The 18,706-nt window shown below is 34.9% G+C and overlaps 1 protein-coding gene across 1 annotated transcript; it reads right to left on the reverse strand.

Annotated features, from left to right (window-relative positions):
- Nucleotides 1-315: 315 nt before the first annotated feature.
- LOC144440723 (glycine amidinotransferase, mitochondrial-like) lies at nucleotides 316-12,745 on the reverse strand. The gene is made up of 7 exons (XM_078130105.1): nucleotides 12,647-12,745; nucleotides 5,010-5,231; nucleotides 3,199-3,394; nucleotides 2,605-2,795; nucleotides 1,501-1,623; nucleotides 1,006-1,234; nucleotides 316-542 (listed from the first exon to the last, which is right to left on the reverse strand). Exons 1-7 carry the CDS (start codon nucleotides 12,743-12,745, stop codon nucleotides 316-318), a joined length of 1,287 nt encoding a protein of 428 aa, XP_077986231.1.
- Nucleotides 12,746-18,706: the final 5,961 nt, after the last annotated feature.

Here is an 18,706-nt window from a genome sequence, read left to right on the forward strand (position 1 = left end):
GTGAAGACTCTAAAGCAGTATGATTGGATCCGGATCCGTATATATTAAATCATGCTCATTCCAAGGTTTATATACGTTTACACAAGAAGAAAGATAAAACACATTTCCTTGTACGTGTATATTCATAAAGACGACATTGAAAGTCAATGAGTATCTGGAGTTGATTAAGGGAAATCAGGAAATCATGGATCAATCTGATTAAATGATGTGGTGAAAGCTGCTAGATGTGTTTCCATCGATTTATGTCGTTTGTTTTGTGCCGGGTGATCGCCGACTTCCCACAAAGAGACGGCGATCAAATTATAATCAGATTGCTTACAGATATGATTCGAGTTTACCACGACGGCGAATATCAGCAGTCCAACAGTGAAATCCGCCTCCAAGCGAGGTTGCATGTCGAATAGATACAGGTATTGGTGTTATACCTAACTTCTTAAACAACATTATTAATGCCTTCTGATTTGGATCACAAATAACTCGTTTTTCATCCAACATCAAGACGTTCATGGCGATCCACTTTGATGCTATATACATTGGATGACCTGTGTAAGTAATCAAATACTCGTATATTAAAAGTGACAAGAATTGGGAATATTGGACTTGTGTGAAGGTTGGCTCGATAAAACAAAATCATTGAATATTGTTTGTGAGCTGTTATTATTGTTAAAACGTGCATACACACGGTAAAGCATAATAATTTTAGTACACACACACACACACACACACACACACATATATATATATATATATATATATATATATATATATATATATATATATATATATGTATATATATATATATATGATTAAATCATATATATATATATGATTAAATCTGTACATACATACATACATACATACATACATACATACATACATACATACATACATACATACATACATACATACATACATACATACATACAGCAAAGACATTAATTACATTTGCCTGTTTAATGGCAGATCAAGAAATCAATGTTCAAACCGAATACATTCATTATTTACTTTCAGGTGTTTCAGGCCATGGAGCATCGACTATGGTCCAGCCCGCCCTCTTAAACACCTGTATTTGATGACATGGTCTTGATGGGTTGGCTAACACCAAGCCAGGCCCGATGATATTAAATGTAGCATCAATATGCATTGGATTGGGATCGTCGAATGAAACAACGTGGACGTTGTAGTTGTCACCGAGATGTCGTCTCATCCATTCAATGCCCATTTCATTTGTAACCTGGGACAAATTTAAACATATACAGATATTGAACGTTGTGAAACAAGACATAAAATAGGAGAGAGCGAGTGGCAATATACAGACAGAGAGACAGACAGATGGATTGACGTAAAATAGTATACTATGGCAGGGATGTGAGAAATACACTAGCACAATGTTTGCACACATATTCTCGTATGGTTTCCAACGTTTTTTGCATGCACGTCGTGCTTTTATCCTCTCCCAGTGTGATGAAATTTCCACTGTAATAGTTGTTTTTACCTTACCTGACTTCTTTGGGCAAAGATATCCCGACCAGCACGACTGAAATCTGCAGCATCAAAGCAAGGTTCAAACTCAGTTGTTACAAAATTGCCTTCTAATGCATTAGTACCAGATGTAGGATAGCCCTAAAATGAAGAAAACAAATTGTATTTGGAAAACAAAATACCATGAAAAAACAAGGAAATGAAATTAACAATATGTTTTGATACAAATATAAATCTTTTTTGAGAGCATAACAGACAAACTGTTTAACACCTGTTATATCATAGAAAATAAAATGAATATTCTTTAGACTAAAATGTAAGTGTTATACATTCGGCAAAAATGTGAAGTTCCCATAACACAGAATTTCAAAATAGGGTGGGAAGGTAGGATTAAAAAAAAATAAAAATATTTTTTGGTCTGATTTAGGTTATGTTTTCCGTTGTTTATCTTGAGCCCTTCCATATGGTCTTTTCGTTATGGGTGCTATAATAGTATAGTTTACACATATTATAATATATTGCGTGACTTTGCCAATTTTTAAAAATTATCTATGAAAATGTTTAGGGTCGACAGTAAAAACTTAGTTGGTTGGGTTACCGGAATCAAGCAACATTTTTTTGGCCTTGTAATGCATTGGTATTCAAGTAAAAAGAAAGCCTGCTGCTAGCTACTAGCAGGAAATCACCACTGGTCATTATAAACCATTACTGACAGATCGTTGAAACACTGCATTTCTTACATGTGTGACGAAACATAATTTATACACAGTGTGAGACCTTTATAGGACTGGTATTGACAAATCAGAAAGGGATGGTTTCCACACAATGTACAGGACAGTCATCAAGTGTTTTAGGTATGTGGGAATCTCACACTTTCTTTCACATTTGTTAGCATTTGCTGCCCCGAATAAATTTCTATGGGTTGGTGTTTTGTTTTATTCTCTCCTGTTCTGTTCCGCTCTATTCTGTTCTGTTTCTGAATTACAGCATTATTGTTTGAATACCGTCTTTGAAAACCATTATATTCATTTTTGCATCAATGCAATCATGGTTTTCCTTTCCACCACTAAAATCGATAAGATAAAATTATTTCCATATACCATAAGTTAAATATTAATTTACCTGATTATACAATTCATCTGACATCTGTGGTTTGGGAGCCGTAGTCCAACGTGCTCCAAGTCTAAAGTATTCTTTTATAAGTGAACGATAAGCTCTGTATTCGAAGAAACGTGGTCTCCATGCCATTGGTGATTCTATAATTTCATCACCCACAACCAATAACAAGTCACGAGGCATCGCTGCCGCCATGCCTTTTGGAAAGAATACAGTAAATGGTTATATTCGACAACACTAAATTCAATATTTGTTCTAGTGAGCTTGGAATGTATGTGTGAGTACGTGTGTAATATAATATAAGTGATATAAGTAACATATTGATACATAGCAACTTGCTTTTGTGGTTTAGTTAGTTGGTTGGTCGGTCGGTCGGTCGGTCGGTCGGTCGGTCGGTCGGTCGGTCGGTCGGTCGGTCGGTCGGTCGGTCGGTCGGTCAGTCAGTCAGTCAGTCAGTCAGTCAGTCAGTCAGTCAGTCAGTCAGTCAGTCAGTCAGTCAGTCAGTTTGTTTGTTTTTGTTTGTTTTTGTTTTCTAGAATATATTTTGAAGTGTCTTGATTATTTATTTTCCTTTAAAAGTGAAATGAAAAGGTAAACTACCCGTTGCTGTAAAATCTGGAGTGGTAAACTGTTTAGAATGATCTACTATGTCTGGTCGGCGAACGATGACTCCTTCATGTTGTAGAATATTGCAAAATTCTTCTATTTCAGAGTAAGCTTTCATCATATGTTCTCTAGGGAATGGGTTTCCTTCGTTTGATGCAAAGAATTCCCACTGCTTCTTATTGACGTTAGTCTGAAGTAAAATACATAAATTATTGTGTCAACAGGGGTGGGATAGACACGAGAGTCAAATTTTGAACACTTATATCAGATACTAAGACCAGGAATTATCCTCTAAATACCCGTAAGTCACATACCAGTTTCTCTGAATCACCATGCGAGGGCACAACTTTCCAAAATGGCGGCACCCATTTTGGTCAAGCAACGATTTTTATTTGTAGATTTTAAAGCATGCAAGATATATTTAGACTTTTAGTATACATACAAATAAACAATTACCATCAGCGAGGAACCTATATGGATATGTAATGACAATTTACACCAAATCCAAAGGTTTTAACTTGTTCTTATCTGAGTAAATTTGTATAAGATGCTGTTGAAGATAATTGTATGGGTGAAGGTCCAAAGAGATTTGTGAGCTTTCTTTCATGATACAAATAAATGTTTTATTTTGATACATGCCGGAAAGGTTATCTAGTCCAAATATTTCGTCCAGACCAGATTGATTTCTTGAGTTGACTGAATGTTTTCGCCAGTCGTTAATGGCGTCACGTGGTTATTGACCAATGCTTTGGAATTGAGAACCTAATCGTATGCGTGTGACAGCTGCACCCCCCCCCCCCCCATCTCGGTTTATTGTAGGCTTCTCCTTTCGGAGATAAATAACCCCGTAACGCCATTAACACCTGCCGAAAACATTCAGTCCACTGAAGAAGTCAATCGAATCTAGATGAAATATTTGGACAAGGTAACTTTTCCTGCTTGTGATAAAATAACCTTTATTTATAGTATGGTAAAGTTTATGGCAAAAAATAGTAAGAAAACCTTTGATTATAGTTTCACCCTGCATTTGAAGTATTTCCGCGTTTTCCTTATAATGTGTGTATTTTGTAATTGCTGGAAAGATTATTTTTTCTCATGGTTACAAGTATCCCATAATGAGAAATTATATTCCTTTATAGAAAAAATTCTTCTTGTAATGTACCAAAGGTCTTTATTTGACAATTAAAGCTGGTGTGCGCAATTGATTAAGACACGATTGCAATCTCTTCCTACTATACATGGTATATATCAGCTAGCATTGCATGGCATAAAACATACATATTGATTCCAAGAGTAACAACACACCTCTAGTAACTAGTAGTAACAGATAGCAGTTATAGCTAAAATGATGTAGGTTTGGTGTTTCACTCATGGGACATTATGTTTTTGACACAGAGCTAGACACAATAAACACAGCAGGATCCTTTGCCCAATCACATTGAACACTGATAAGCATTGCTATTCTATCACAGTGCAGTAAAAACAGCCTTCTAATGAAAACATTACATATGGACTTGATGATTGTAATGGCGACAATTGTTTATTATTTTGTAACTGATGACCAACATTTCAACTTTACTACTTCTACATCCCAACTGTACACGGCACCTTTTTAATTTTTATCTGCAGCTTTTGCATTAGAAGTGGTTTGAGGGTGTGTATATATTAAACGTCATATTACATGAGTGAAACACCAAGCCAACATCATTTTATGTACTTGTGCAATGAAGAATACGCTGAAATGTTTAAGAATATAAATTCTTCGGAAAAAAAGAAGAAAATGGTAAATACAATATTTTGATTACTTTGACTTCATCCGTCAATGGTGGAATATGTGCACCGTCTACTCTTCCTACAATAATTTCTTCCAATGGGTCCCACTCATTGCATGACCATACTGGACATGTACCGTTTGGTTTGGCTTGGCTTGCACTTTGATCAGCTCCATCCGTATGAGTACTAGTAACATAGGAAGCTTGTCTGTTTGTAATGCCCCGATGACTTTTGTAAATAACGGAATGAATGGTCTGTGAAAAACAAATAGTTGGATAATTAGATGTTACTCCCCAATATTTTTCTTCATTCAGCCAGGGGAAAATACGAATGGCCTAAGGGGCCTTTGTCACTACGAGTCTCCAGGCAAGTAATGACAAAACCCTTAGATCACGAGCATTTTCCTGCAGAATTAAGAAAAATATTGGAGAATAACATTACCAAGTACATGATATCAAAGAAGAATTTGAGGACAGTAATGGCAATTGTGAACGTTTTGAATACTTCGAACTTAGCAGAAATAAGTGACATAGACATTCGTCGTCGTGATGTAGAACGACAAGGGAATAAATTCCATATTTTAGGCTTATGCACGGTATAATTAAATTTGTATGACTAAAGTGCAAATATGTCAGCTGCTATGCATCTAACATAATAGATATAAACATTCTTTTAACCGATTGACAACAATGCGATATTTCCAAATTCGTTGTAATTTCTTATCCAATATTTGTGTACAATTTAAAATTATTCTTACTGTCTTATTAAAGTTGCCTTTAAAATTTCCTATAGAACTAACAAAAAAGGTTAGGTTCTTTGAAAACTGAAACTAATACTTTGTGAACAACAATACAATTACATCCCAAATGTACTTATAAGAACATTACATATTACACGGACTGATGTGAAGTCCTTGGAAGAGTTCAACTGGTCGAAAAGCGTTACGTAACTGTTTTGTAATAAAAAGAATGATTTTTAGTAGGAGTAGTGGATGTCGGATTCAGGGCTACAGGTGTGTGTGTGTGTGTGTGTGTGTGTGTGTGTGTGTGTGCGCGCGCGTGCGTGGTTGGATGTGTCTGTCTGCAGCTGTCTGTGTCTGTCTGTATGTATGTATGTATGTATGTATGTATGTATGTATGTATGTATGTTCGTTCGTTCGTGTGTGTGTGTGTGTGCGTGCGTGCGTGCGTGTACACGATCTGGTAACTCAAAGACAATTATTTTGATCGTAACGATTTTAATACAAACGCCTCTTCTATAATTGCAACAAGATATGATTAGATTTTGGATAGGATCCTACACTAACGTGTAAAATTTAGCCCTCTTTCAAAAGGTATGTACAAGTATGTCGACATTTGCCCAGTCATCATTTCTTCACTCAAACACAAACCCATGCTGAGTCCTTTTTGCTTGGTCTTTTTGTCTAAATTACGTACATGTACACTACTTGTCTTTACTTACCTGGTATAGAGTTCCCTTCAAGGGAAATAGACTAGCACAAGTCGACAACATACCCAGTTCACAACAGAAAATAACTTGCTATAGTTCGAAGGAAATCTCGTACGACTTGTTATACTTCGACACTGATCACCTTTAGCATGTGTGAAAAAAAATTATGAAGACCACATTTAACCACATAAGTTATCAAATGTAAATGTACGTGATCATGGCGAAACCGCTCTACACAGGGTAATTGACGAATAATTTTTTTTATTCTCGCGCTTTCCTGATTTCTAATATTATTGTCACACTTTCTCTATATTTCAAATAAAAGTTATAAATATTGCCATCATAACTATTGTTTCTCCTCACTGCTTATCACTGTCTTATCAGAGTTTACCGGCTTTGCATTAATTAGTAGATTGCTAATCCTCGAACAAACTCACTGGTCATTATTGGCCATGGCCCAATTAACCTCAGAATTAACACATTACACATTAAGCGTAAAAATATATAAATCTGCGGATCCGACTTATGGAAGTATGTGTACAGTGAGAGGAAACTATAGTTATGATGGCAATATTTAAAACTTTATTTGAAATGTAGAGAAGATATTTTGTCATGTATTTATTATAAATGTTATTTACAATGTCTAAGGAGATAGACTTGATTAGCAAGTAGCTATTTTCTGGTCTCCTTTTACCTACCTCAAAATGTATTATTTATTTTGTCTACAAATGTAAATTTAATAAGTAGGTAATAAAGAAGATATATAATTATTCTCATTTACCCTGTGGCAAAGTCAACAAAAAGTCCGTGATCGTCGACAAGCAAAAAATATTGCATTCATGGTCAACAATAGAAATGAAAGACTAAAAAAATCATAATAAATAATTATATTAATCTATAATTAAACTAAAATCTTATTACATCACTCTATGAATAGTCTGCCATTCCATCCTCTCATTGACTAACTCTGATGGTATGCTAAAACTACATTGTACCTTATATATTAGTTAGTCGGCTGATTTTGTAGCTAGCACACGTATTCTAGGAAACAATATGGACATATATATGATAGTCTCGGTTATGCAGATACTCGCCGCTCGGATAGGAGCTCTACATCGAGATCGCCCAGACGTGAGTCTGAAAAACATGATCCCAAGTCGTCTGCACCGGATTTATCTTTTTTTGGTGGTGGAACTATATAGACAGTCCCAAAATAAAGTTTATATTGAGATGTTCATAACCAGCATAAATATACAATGGCCAAAACCACACTACTTTGTTGCTATCTTGACGTCTAAGAATAACTCGTCATATGGTTTCATGCAGCTTTTACTGTCAAAGACATAATGCTAAATGACCCAAATGGAACTGTCGTTCACTTATTGTTTTTTGTTATTTTTGACCAAAAAATGTTTTAATGTGTAGTAATAACAATAATCCTTTCTGGTTAACTGTTCCATATGTTTACAACATGTTGACTGAAAAACATATTTTGGTATATCCAATCTGGATCTGTCCTTAAATCATTTCAATCTATGTCCCCTTGTTGTCGAAGTAGATACTTTGAAAAATACAACCGGATCAAGGAGAACATGTAAATGGAAATGTTTATACACTTCCAGCAAATCAGCTCTAATTCATCTAGTTTCTAAAGTTGTCAGTTTCAATAACTGTCCTCATATATATCATAATTCAAGCCACCGAGCTGCGGAATCATCCTGGTGAACCGACGCTACACTTTTTCCAAAAATGCAATATCCCTACTCGTATATATGTGGGGAAGACACTAGGGAAACATAGTTAAGGTGTTGACTTACTAGTGCTTTAAAAGATAAAAAAAAAACCCCCAGAGTATTCATAGTAATTGAAATAATTCATGGTTGGCGTTCATTTTTAAAAGAATAGCAATCAGCAACATTAAACAATACAGGAAATAAAATAAACCGGAAGCATCATACATAACATGCAAATGATATGCAAATAAAGAAGCCAGAATTTATAATATTGTGATTAAAATGCAAAATTATACAACTGTCTACAAGTGTATAGTCTACAGGATGCCCATAAGTACATTTATACAGATATAAAGCAATCGTACAGTTCACATATTTTAACTTGATTTGCCATCAATGTACAGAAAAACCATGATTTTACATCATTTATGAAATTGCTGCAAAAATAACCCTTAATATTGAAATACAAATTGCCAACATATATTTTTTAATTGCTCAGATGACGGGGAACACAATGAGATATGTTGGCAAAAATTAACATGAATTTCACACGAAACCCAAAAATCTGCCATATACCCTGCACTAATAATGGAGGGCCAAAGACACAGCATCTTCGACCGAACGAATTGGACGGTAAGCCACTTGATATGGGTTGAATGAAAGAGGGAGACTAGTTTTCACAACTTTCAGTACTAAACGTTCAAATGCTTTCATTACAGGTTATAGCAACGGGTATGTGTCATTGATGAGTTGGGAGATTGTGGCTTTCTTAGGGACAGGTATGATTATTGACTTTTTAAATATACTAGGAACCTTACAAGTACTTGGAGACCTACTGAAAATGTCAGCGATGATACATGAAAGTTGACTAGAGCAAGCCCGTATAGTAGACGATCGATGCGAGGTGACACCTCATCTGGGCCAGCGGCTTTCAACTTCGCAACAATGTGCGTTACATCATTGTCCTATACCGAAAAAGAACCAGAACCAGACATGTCGATGTTAGATTATATGTATTTTGAGTATTCACCTCCTTCATTTGATGTAGTAATCTTCAGATTCAACGAAAATATCAATACAAACACATGAAACCCCAGACTTCTCAATGTAGAACAACATCGTGTCCCTGTAAAGTACCGTACTTACTGGTTTACCTTACATCGACGTTGGTGGCGCACTTTCAAAATGAAGCGCGAGCGCGTGCAGACGATCGCGCGATCGATATCCGTTGCTAGGAAGGACGCCGAAGCTCTCATTCAAATTCATATGGAAAGGAGTATGAGACAACAATTCTAGTGAAATCCGAAAAATGATTCTACAAATAAAGGTCTAAGTTAGCTTGAGTCGCATTTACATCATACATGATAATTGTTCCTAGTTTCTTAATATGTATATATCGTATAAGCTTATTACATGCTTACATATATTCGGTATCCTGGGTAACTTAACAAAGCGAAATAAAATGTGAAAATAAAAATATAAAATAGCGGCATCATGATAGATATACATAAGTACACTTACTAGTATCTGGTCTTTGAAAAACACAATGAAAACAATTCAAATCGCAGAATAAGTTTATATTACGACAGACTCCACAAAACAAGTATAGAATAGATCCAGTCTGTTTGTAATGCTTATCCATATCAGATCTGTTACCAACATTATATCATGATTATATGGAATATAATCAAAACGCAAAGTGGACGCTTCGCCACTTGAAGTATTAAAGATGCCTGCTGACGCGCTGCTGTGCTCGCGCTCAAACGCGTTCCTTAACTTGCTCATAATCATGATGATAATAATAGCAAATGAGCAAATTGAGCAAATGCGCTGGAGGTTGAATATTTAAATTTCAGTATTTTCATGGACCTTTGCTGAGATTCGAATCATTCGAGCTCGCGCGAGGAGACAGAGAATGTATACGACCGTTGGGGGCGCTATTAAATTGGCGCACTCCACAGCTGCCTATTAAACTTTAAAGGCACGTTTTATTTGCACAATCAAAATCACGATTTATCGATCACAATCATGATTGGGCAAAGGCCATACATGTCATTACACATACAGCGTACCAATCCGCCGTCGTATTCTATTTATATTCCAGCGCGTTTCAAGTTACTGTATGTATTTTTCTGTGTATTGTAATTATATATTGATTATTAATTCAAGATACTGAAATAATTATAAACATAATTATAAACTTGACCAAAATTTTTTGATATTGTCTTTATTCATATTATTCTATTGTTAATAGACACCAGAATTGTTGCCTCGTGCCCTTGATATGAAGATAGTGTGCGGAGAAGATCTAAATTACATGAGTGAGCGCGTCCGTCCGCGCACTTGGCACCCAACTGAAGCAATGTATCACCCGACACTCTCAAGCTACATATATTTCTTTAACTTATCGATCACACAGTGTGTTATATGTATTACACCACTGACAAGTAATTACACGTAAATCTACCACTACGATAATAAAGAAAAGACTGGGTTTTTAAAAATATTTTTATTGACGTTTTTGTTATTTTAGATATGCACTTAGCTTTATTGTGCCATGATCCCAATGTATAATCAAAAGTGTGTTTACGCTTACGAAATTGATTATTTTAATGGCTGCAATTGTTTATTTCTAACTGTTACAGCTCAAATGATGCAGGATTGGCGTTTCACTCATGCAACATTATGACTCATACACACCCTCGATCGGACAACGTCTAATGCAAAAGAAACAATTACATAGGTGCCGTCCACAGTGGGGATGTAGAAGTAGTCAATTTGAAATGTTCCTTACCAGTTACAAAACAATTGCAATCATTAAAATTAAAGTATCAAATACATGCGTAAAAATTACTGTTTTCATTTAGAAGCCTGTTTTATTGCACTGTAAAAGAATAGCAATGCTTAATACTTTTCCAATGTGATTGGGCAAAGGATTCTGCTGTGTTTGTTGTGTCTCTGTTATTCTTAGTCTAGAGTTGAAATATGTCGATTTTGTGTCAAAAACGTAATATCCCATGACTCGTGAAACACCAAGCCAACATCATAAGCTATAATCAACATTTCAACTTGACTACGTATACTTCTACATCCCCACTATACTGTGCGTTTTCAATTAAAATTTGTCTGACGGTGTGGACCAAGCCTACATCATTTTAACTGTAACAATACCAACTTAAACATTTGAAACCGATGACTCTGGGTGCAAAGTGAATTCTTAGTACTCACGTACGTTCGGATTTGAAGCCAGCCAATATCACGTTGTGGTCTACAGCCTTGGATCCAACGCCAGTCTCTCACACTACACCATCAAGCGAGCTGTCCCAGAAGAAATCGTCCTCACTACACCACTCTCCAATTACGGTACAAGGCCATCACCCGGTACTACCACCTGGGCTAACACATATATGAATTTGAACGCCAACTTTATTCATTCATCTGTCTGAGCTGAGCTCAATGTCCTCTCTCGATCGACCAATGAGAAAACCGATCTTTATAATACATTTCAAGGTTTATGTGCTAAGTTTCCAATCTTAGGAATGACGCTTGTTGTAAAAGAGATTGCAAAACGATAATCAAACTTGAACCTAACAAACAGTGGACGTGTTTTTCTGTATAAAAGCTAGATACGCCAGTGACCCGGCCATGGGCGGACGTTAGCCATGAAGCGTAATCTCACGTGACCTTTCTAGACAGAGAGTATGAAATGTAGCTTTTGATAGAAGAGACATATTCCTTTAAACAATGAATATACTTGTCAAACTCTTAATGAAGACACAGGAGTATTTTTTTTAAAAACCATGTGAGTATTTTTTTAAAAACCATGTGAAGAGTTTTTTTAAACCACTTGAGCAGTTTTGTTGTTTTTTTACCATGAGAGTAGTTTTTTTGCCATGGGAGTAGGTTTTAATTTTGGTTTTAAAAAAATACTCACATGGTTTTTTAAAAAAAACTACTCCCATGGTAAAAAAAACCCTACTCACATGGTTTGAAGAACTACTCACATGGTAAAAAAAAAACTCACATGAAATAAAAACTACTTCCATGGTAAAAAAAAAAAAAAACTACTCACGTGGTGAAAAACTACTCACATGAAAAAAAACTACTCCCAGGGTAAAAAAAAAACTACTCACATGAAATAAAAACTACTCATGTGTCTCCGGCGATCCATTAAGATTGAATTGAACTGGATTAGATTAAAACTTTATTTCACCAGAAAAATGAGAAAATAAAATAAAACAATTAAATATATACAATAGCTAATAAAATAGTACCACTGACAGTAAATGTTTATAATAAATGCAAGTAATGTTTGTGGTGAGAACCATGGATATAGTCCACTAGGGACTATATCAGGGGGCGGAGGAAATCCCGTATAGTCTGTTAAGTAAAACATTACCCTCCCCAAATTCTCCATTTGTAAAAAGTGGCCCTCCCTTTTGTCCCATTTTGTAAAACATGACCTTCCCCATGACAATTGTATATACTGAAAATTGATCTGATCTGGTCACTTGTAAAAGATCCGTGATATCATTGTCACCACCACCACCATCATCATCATCTATCTTCATCTTCAGTAGTGCCATTATCAGTGTCACTTTAATCTGACTCACTGTTACTACTTGTGTCAGTACTGTCCGTGTTCGCTATGACATTAAAAACTCAATTATCATCATCGCCATCACCACCACCACCACCACCACCACCACCACCATCATCATCATCATCATCATCATCATCATCATCATCATCATCATCATCATCATATTTTAACAACAACATTCACGTATTCACAGTATAAATGATGAGGTGAGATGGTACACTCAACAAAAAATATTCACATTCACTATTGCTATTTTGCTAGACAACATGTTTCGTGAAACGTATTTTCTTACAATATACATGTATGTAGTTTTATTTTCGTATTTTGGCATGTAAAGTACATAAATGTACTCGTAAAAATAAATGTTGAGTGCTCATCCCACTTTTAAAGTTTCCTTTGGTGATACTGAAACATACTCGATTACATATTCCTCCATCTGCCACTGTGTAACTCACTTTGTAACTCATTGCCTAAGTCACTGCGTAACTCACAGAATCAGACCTGTAGGGAGGTTAAATATTATGTAATCATTGACAGTACATTTTTATTATTCGTTTTCTGAGCAGACGACTGGTATACCCCAGCAGATTTGCAAAATCCAGATATTCCTGATGTACCTCCTCTTCCATCATTTAATGCTACCTTACTATTCAATATCGCAGGTGAGGAATTTACCAGTTAGTCCGGAACACAGGTCAACAATTGTTGTTAATATGCAAAATTGAAAAGGAACACGAATAAAATGGTTTATATGTAATACAAAGTACAAGGTGCCAGTCTTCGATTTTCAAACTTTTAACAGCAAACTCGTGGTGTCCATATCATATCATCAATACCAGAATTACTACACACAATTTGAGACTGCTAGCTTTGTCAATGAGACATGTACATTTGACTACTACATGCCATTTCATGATTCTACATTGATTTACATTCCATTTTTAAGAATGACACTTGCTTTTTGAGAATGGGAAATTGTACTGCTTAGTCACTACACGTCCTTTGACAATACAACAATCTGTTTGACGGTCATTTTCTATTTCACAATTTAAAACTGCCATTTGAAAAATCGACATATGACTTTTACATGCTTGCCATTATCACACACGAAATTCAGTTAAGCGAAATTCAGTTAAGCGCTTACACATTTTCTACCCGCAAGTATCAATCGTCAAGTTATTTTCCAGGTGACTTCTACAGGTAGTCCAAAGTAATTAATTGTGGCAAACAATGTCCATTATCACATTTGCTATATTATCGTATCGAGGCACGCCAAGTATTTCCACCTCCTGTTAAGCACAATTTGCAGGTTGCGGTCACAAATTGCATATAGTGCATATATTGGGTCGACACTCTGTAGACCACTTATCATACACTGTAAAGAAATTAGCTTTCAAATATCAATTTAAAGGATATCAAATTGTTTGTCAATACTTTGTACAATGCAACTGCATAGGGTTGAAATACTAATTTAAAAGTAAAAACTCACAGAGGTTACTAGCATCTTGACAGCAAGAGGTAGGGGGGGGAGCTTTAGATTAGAATATATAAACCTCATGGGGGAGGGGTACTAGGGGTCTCCCCCTAGAAGCTCTGAATGTTTGTACTCGTAAAGCTAAATTGTTTATGCTACTCAGAGCATTTAAGGTAATAACCCCCAAGCTTTACAAGACAGCATCATCATCATCATCATCAGCAGCAGCAGCAGCAGCAGCAGCAGCAGCTATTCTTTATACATAGGGTTGAAATATGTTTGTTAAAAAGTTAAACGAAATCATTAGGGTAAAGGTTAGCATATCTGATGGTTGTGTATCATTGCCAGGCGGAGATTTGGAGAGTTTCTTACTTTCAGAGTATTGTAAGGTAATTTTTAGACTATCTTGGCAATAATGTCACATCGTGAAAAGACAGTATCATATAAAATTAGTAATTAATCTTTATACATACGCTTGAAATATTTAAGAAAATTTTAATACCATTATAACAGTAAAATGTTAGTGCACTTGATTAATGGTTTACTGCATGAGTGACATCTGGGGTAAGGGAGTGCTAGGACCCGGGGTCTTCCGATGTTTTGGCTTTATTAAGACAACTTCTAGGTTGCCCTTTAGGCTTCGCAAATTAAATTCTGTGTTTGACATCACACTGAGATGGGAGGGTAGGCGGTTTATAAAACAAATTTATTATATATTCCAAAATATGCAAATTAAGACAAAAATGAAAAGTTGAGTGATTAACAATGTCTTACCTGCGCACCTATATTCACGAAATGCTATTAAATCTAACAAAATGACATAATTGCACTAATCTAAGACCGAATCTCTCTATTTGTTATATTGGGCAATCGAGTAGAGTCACATAATCAAAAAGTGCTAATTTATGTGGCACTGAACTAGTAAACATATAGTCCCCTTGTTAGGTGAAACCTAACAATTTACTCACAGTCACAATCACTAAATATTGACTGCACACACTGCACTACATGTATAGTTCCTGAATTAAGTTAAATTAAGTGTTAAGACTAATTATAACTGGAAAATGAAGTTATACACAAAACAAAAGAACAATTTTATGCATAATGCAAAAGAACATTTTATTAACCTGTCAGGCCAGCCTTGTCTTTATGAAAACTACACCAGGCGTCAAAATTAATTGTTTTAACCCACCTGTCTATTGGACAGGCAACTTTGAAAATTACGTGCCCAACCAAAATTTCTACCTGCCCATTTTTTTGTGCAGTGATTACTATTCAAGTAACTCATAACAGCCACACTGTTCGTATGGCCAAACATGTGATTAGTATTAATAATGAAACGACATGTACCACATCGAGTACGATCGCATGGAAATAAACAAGCATTAACTTATAATCCATGTTGTTCTTTATGGACCACCATATCTCTAAAATTGGTATCACGACGCCAACATACATATACATACATACGTACGTACGTACAAGCAAACACACACATAAATACAAAACATACATACACGTACGTACATACATACATACATACATACATACATACATACATACATACATACATGCATGCATGCATGCATGCATGCATGCATACATACATACATACATACATACATACATGCATGCATGCATGCAGGCAGGCAGGCAGGCAGGTAGGCGCGCAGAGTCCATTATATATGTAATGGTAGAAATACCCAAACAGAAATGAAAAATTTAAGTAATTAAATTACAATTCAAAGAGAACTATCTACAATGGAAATATAAAATTTATATTAAACAGAAAATAAGCAGGCTTTATGTACTACTATAATCAAAGTACAATTTACCTTAGCTTAGTCGAGAGGCAAAGTTCGTTCAGCATTCTTGGCTTTGACTGAGGCACACAATCAGACTTCAAGCGTGAATTAAACTTGAGGAATTTGAGCTACTGAAATTCAAAACTACGCAGTCCAATAACGGGGTCTACACAATTCGATGTCAGCCACAGGTCGCCATGGCAATGAAACTTATGCCAACGTGGCAACCTAGGAGCAATCAAGATTATCCGGCATTTAATACAGTAGGAGCAGTGGTTGGCGAGGTTGGAATTATCAAGTGGGTACTTACTGATGATAAGTATTCTACATCAATAGTACATTGTAACAGCAAATAGGAAAGAAAATTGGAATTAAATCTATTAAAGAAATAATTTACATATCATTCGGGAAACATTAACCAAATGCAGGTACCAAAATAGATCAAAATGGATCCATAGTGTCTGGACCAAACAAACAATTTGATTTATATTCAAATGTAATTAATTCTGTCACGACATTCTTTAAACAACACTATACTACATGAATATATTTTTTAGGAAATTGAACTGCATATACGCGTGACAAAAGATAAAAACACTTTGCAAAATTAATAATTTCACTCTCATCAAACGATTAAACCATCATGATGACAATTAGCGGTATGACGTTTTCGTTATGGTTATCACTAATGTACTTTGTAATGTACTGGTACTATTTGTAATGTACTGGTACCTTCCCCCTGTAATTGCTGAAAGCTTCCAAAGTAAGTCTTTATCGTGTAGGTTTCTGCTTGGCCGTTTATTCATGAGTTTCTAAAAACTTTATTCATTTCAAATTGAAAGAATCGTGAGACTATAAACCCCGTGTTAATCAACTTTTTTAGGAAATGGTTCTAAAACGTGTGGATGGAAAACCACACATTTTCATTATGAATTAACGTCATTGTTTGAAATTGCCAACATCAGCGTTTCTGATATCGTGTAGGAAATCAAAGGAAATGGTTATAAAAATAAGGATATTTAGCGACATATTTCATCATGAACTGGGTTTCCGTAGAAAAAAAAACACATTGTCATTTCCTATAGATTTTTAAACACATGTATAATGGTATAATGAATTCACTTTGATCAGACGTATGCATGTGGATATAATATATAAGTTGTGCATACATGTATGGGTATGTGTGTGTGCCTATATATATATACACATGTATATATATATATATATATATATATATATATATATATATATATATATATATATATATATATATATATATATATATATATATATATATATTTATATATGACCAAGATTTTGATAGAATATAATGTATACTCTGTTTCATCAGTGACCTGTAATTCTTTGTAATGCATATCACACTGTCACCTTTTGTGGGACGCCCTCACGAGGCAGAGAGGTGACATCAATCGACCTCTTTTGCAACTGTCTGACAATAGGTTAGTAATTTCCTGTTGCTGTTTACAATCGCTCATAAAAGTGTGTTATCTTTGACATCCACGTCTATTACCGAGATGGAATGAATATATAGTATCTCTAGAACTCTCAATTGTAATATTTATGAAGGACGTTCAGGATTTCGTGAGTTTTGAGCATTTATTTCGAGTCGATGGATTTGCTATGGAAAGTCACATGTTGCATTGCATACGATGTCCGAACTGTTGGTTATTGTTGTGATAAACTTTTTGAAACTTTATCAGCTGTAAGTCTTGTACACCTTGATACGCAATAACTAAAGTAATGATCCTCTGCTTACTCAGAATTTCTGTAAACAGCGTAACATGTCTGAAACCCATTTATTTTGATAGTGTAACCATAATTATTGCAAAATGTGTCACAATGTAGTTTTGTTTTGAATGATATGCGCATTACAACAGATATTATAATTTTCATTGGTATAAGATAGATATTTTGAAACAGTTATTTTGTCTGCTTGTATAAATAAGTATTGTAATTCTTCTTTTGCAATATGGCTGTCTGACAATAGCAGTCTGACAATAGGTATTGCCATGGACAGATGGAGCCGCTGACTGATAGCAATAAAGACATTACAGTTATAGTGTGAACCATGTCTGCACTGTGTCAGTGCATGATTTGTTCCCCTGGAGGGTTTGGGCTAACAATACACAACGCAATCCAAGTTAACATCAACGATCACAACCGAACCGATGCCAGGGGTCACAAATATATATATATATATATATATATATATATATATATATATATATATATATACTGTGTATATATATATATATATATATATATATATATATATATATATATTATATATATATATATATATTATATATATATATATATATATATATATATATATATATATGTATGTATGTATGTATGTATGTATGTATGTATGTATGCATTGATGTATGTACGTTCTGCTATTCTTGTGCATGCATGCATCTTTCAAACATGTTAACATGTGTAAGTAATTAATTATAATAATTTTATGTGTTTTGATATCTTACATGGATTACAAGAAGAAGGAGAAGGAAGAGGAGGAAGAAAAGTGAAAAGAAAAAGAGAGTTATGAATACAATTGACAGTATATGGTAAGTTGTTCATACATGTATAGGTATGGGTATGTGTGTGTATGTATGTATGTATGTTTGTATTTATTTATTTA

Source organism: Glandiceps talaboti, chromosome 10 (genome assembly GCF_964340395.1).
Source record: "Glandiceps talaboti chromosome 10, keGlaTala1.1, whole genome shotgun sequence".
Taxonomy (NCBI): Eukaryota; Metazoa; Hemichordata; class Enteropneusta; family Spengelidae; genus Glandiceps; species Glandiceps talaboti.

Bases quoted from the DNA above. Each gene is read 5' to 3' on its own strand.
- LOC144440723 (XM_078130105.1), bottom strand. From the start codon at position 12,745: ATGGCACTACTGAAGATGAAGATAGATGATGATGATGGTGGTGGTGGT. The intron at 5,232-12,646 runs GTATATACAATT...TGTTTTTCACAG, and splicing joins CCAGATCAGATCAATTTTCA to ACCATTCATTCCGTTATTTA. The intron at 543-1,005 runs GTAAATAATGAA...TTACTTACACAG, and splicing joins ATGGCCTGAAACACCTGAAA to GTCATCCAATGTATATAGCA.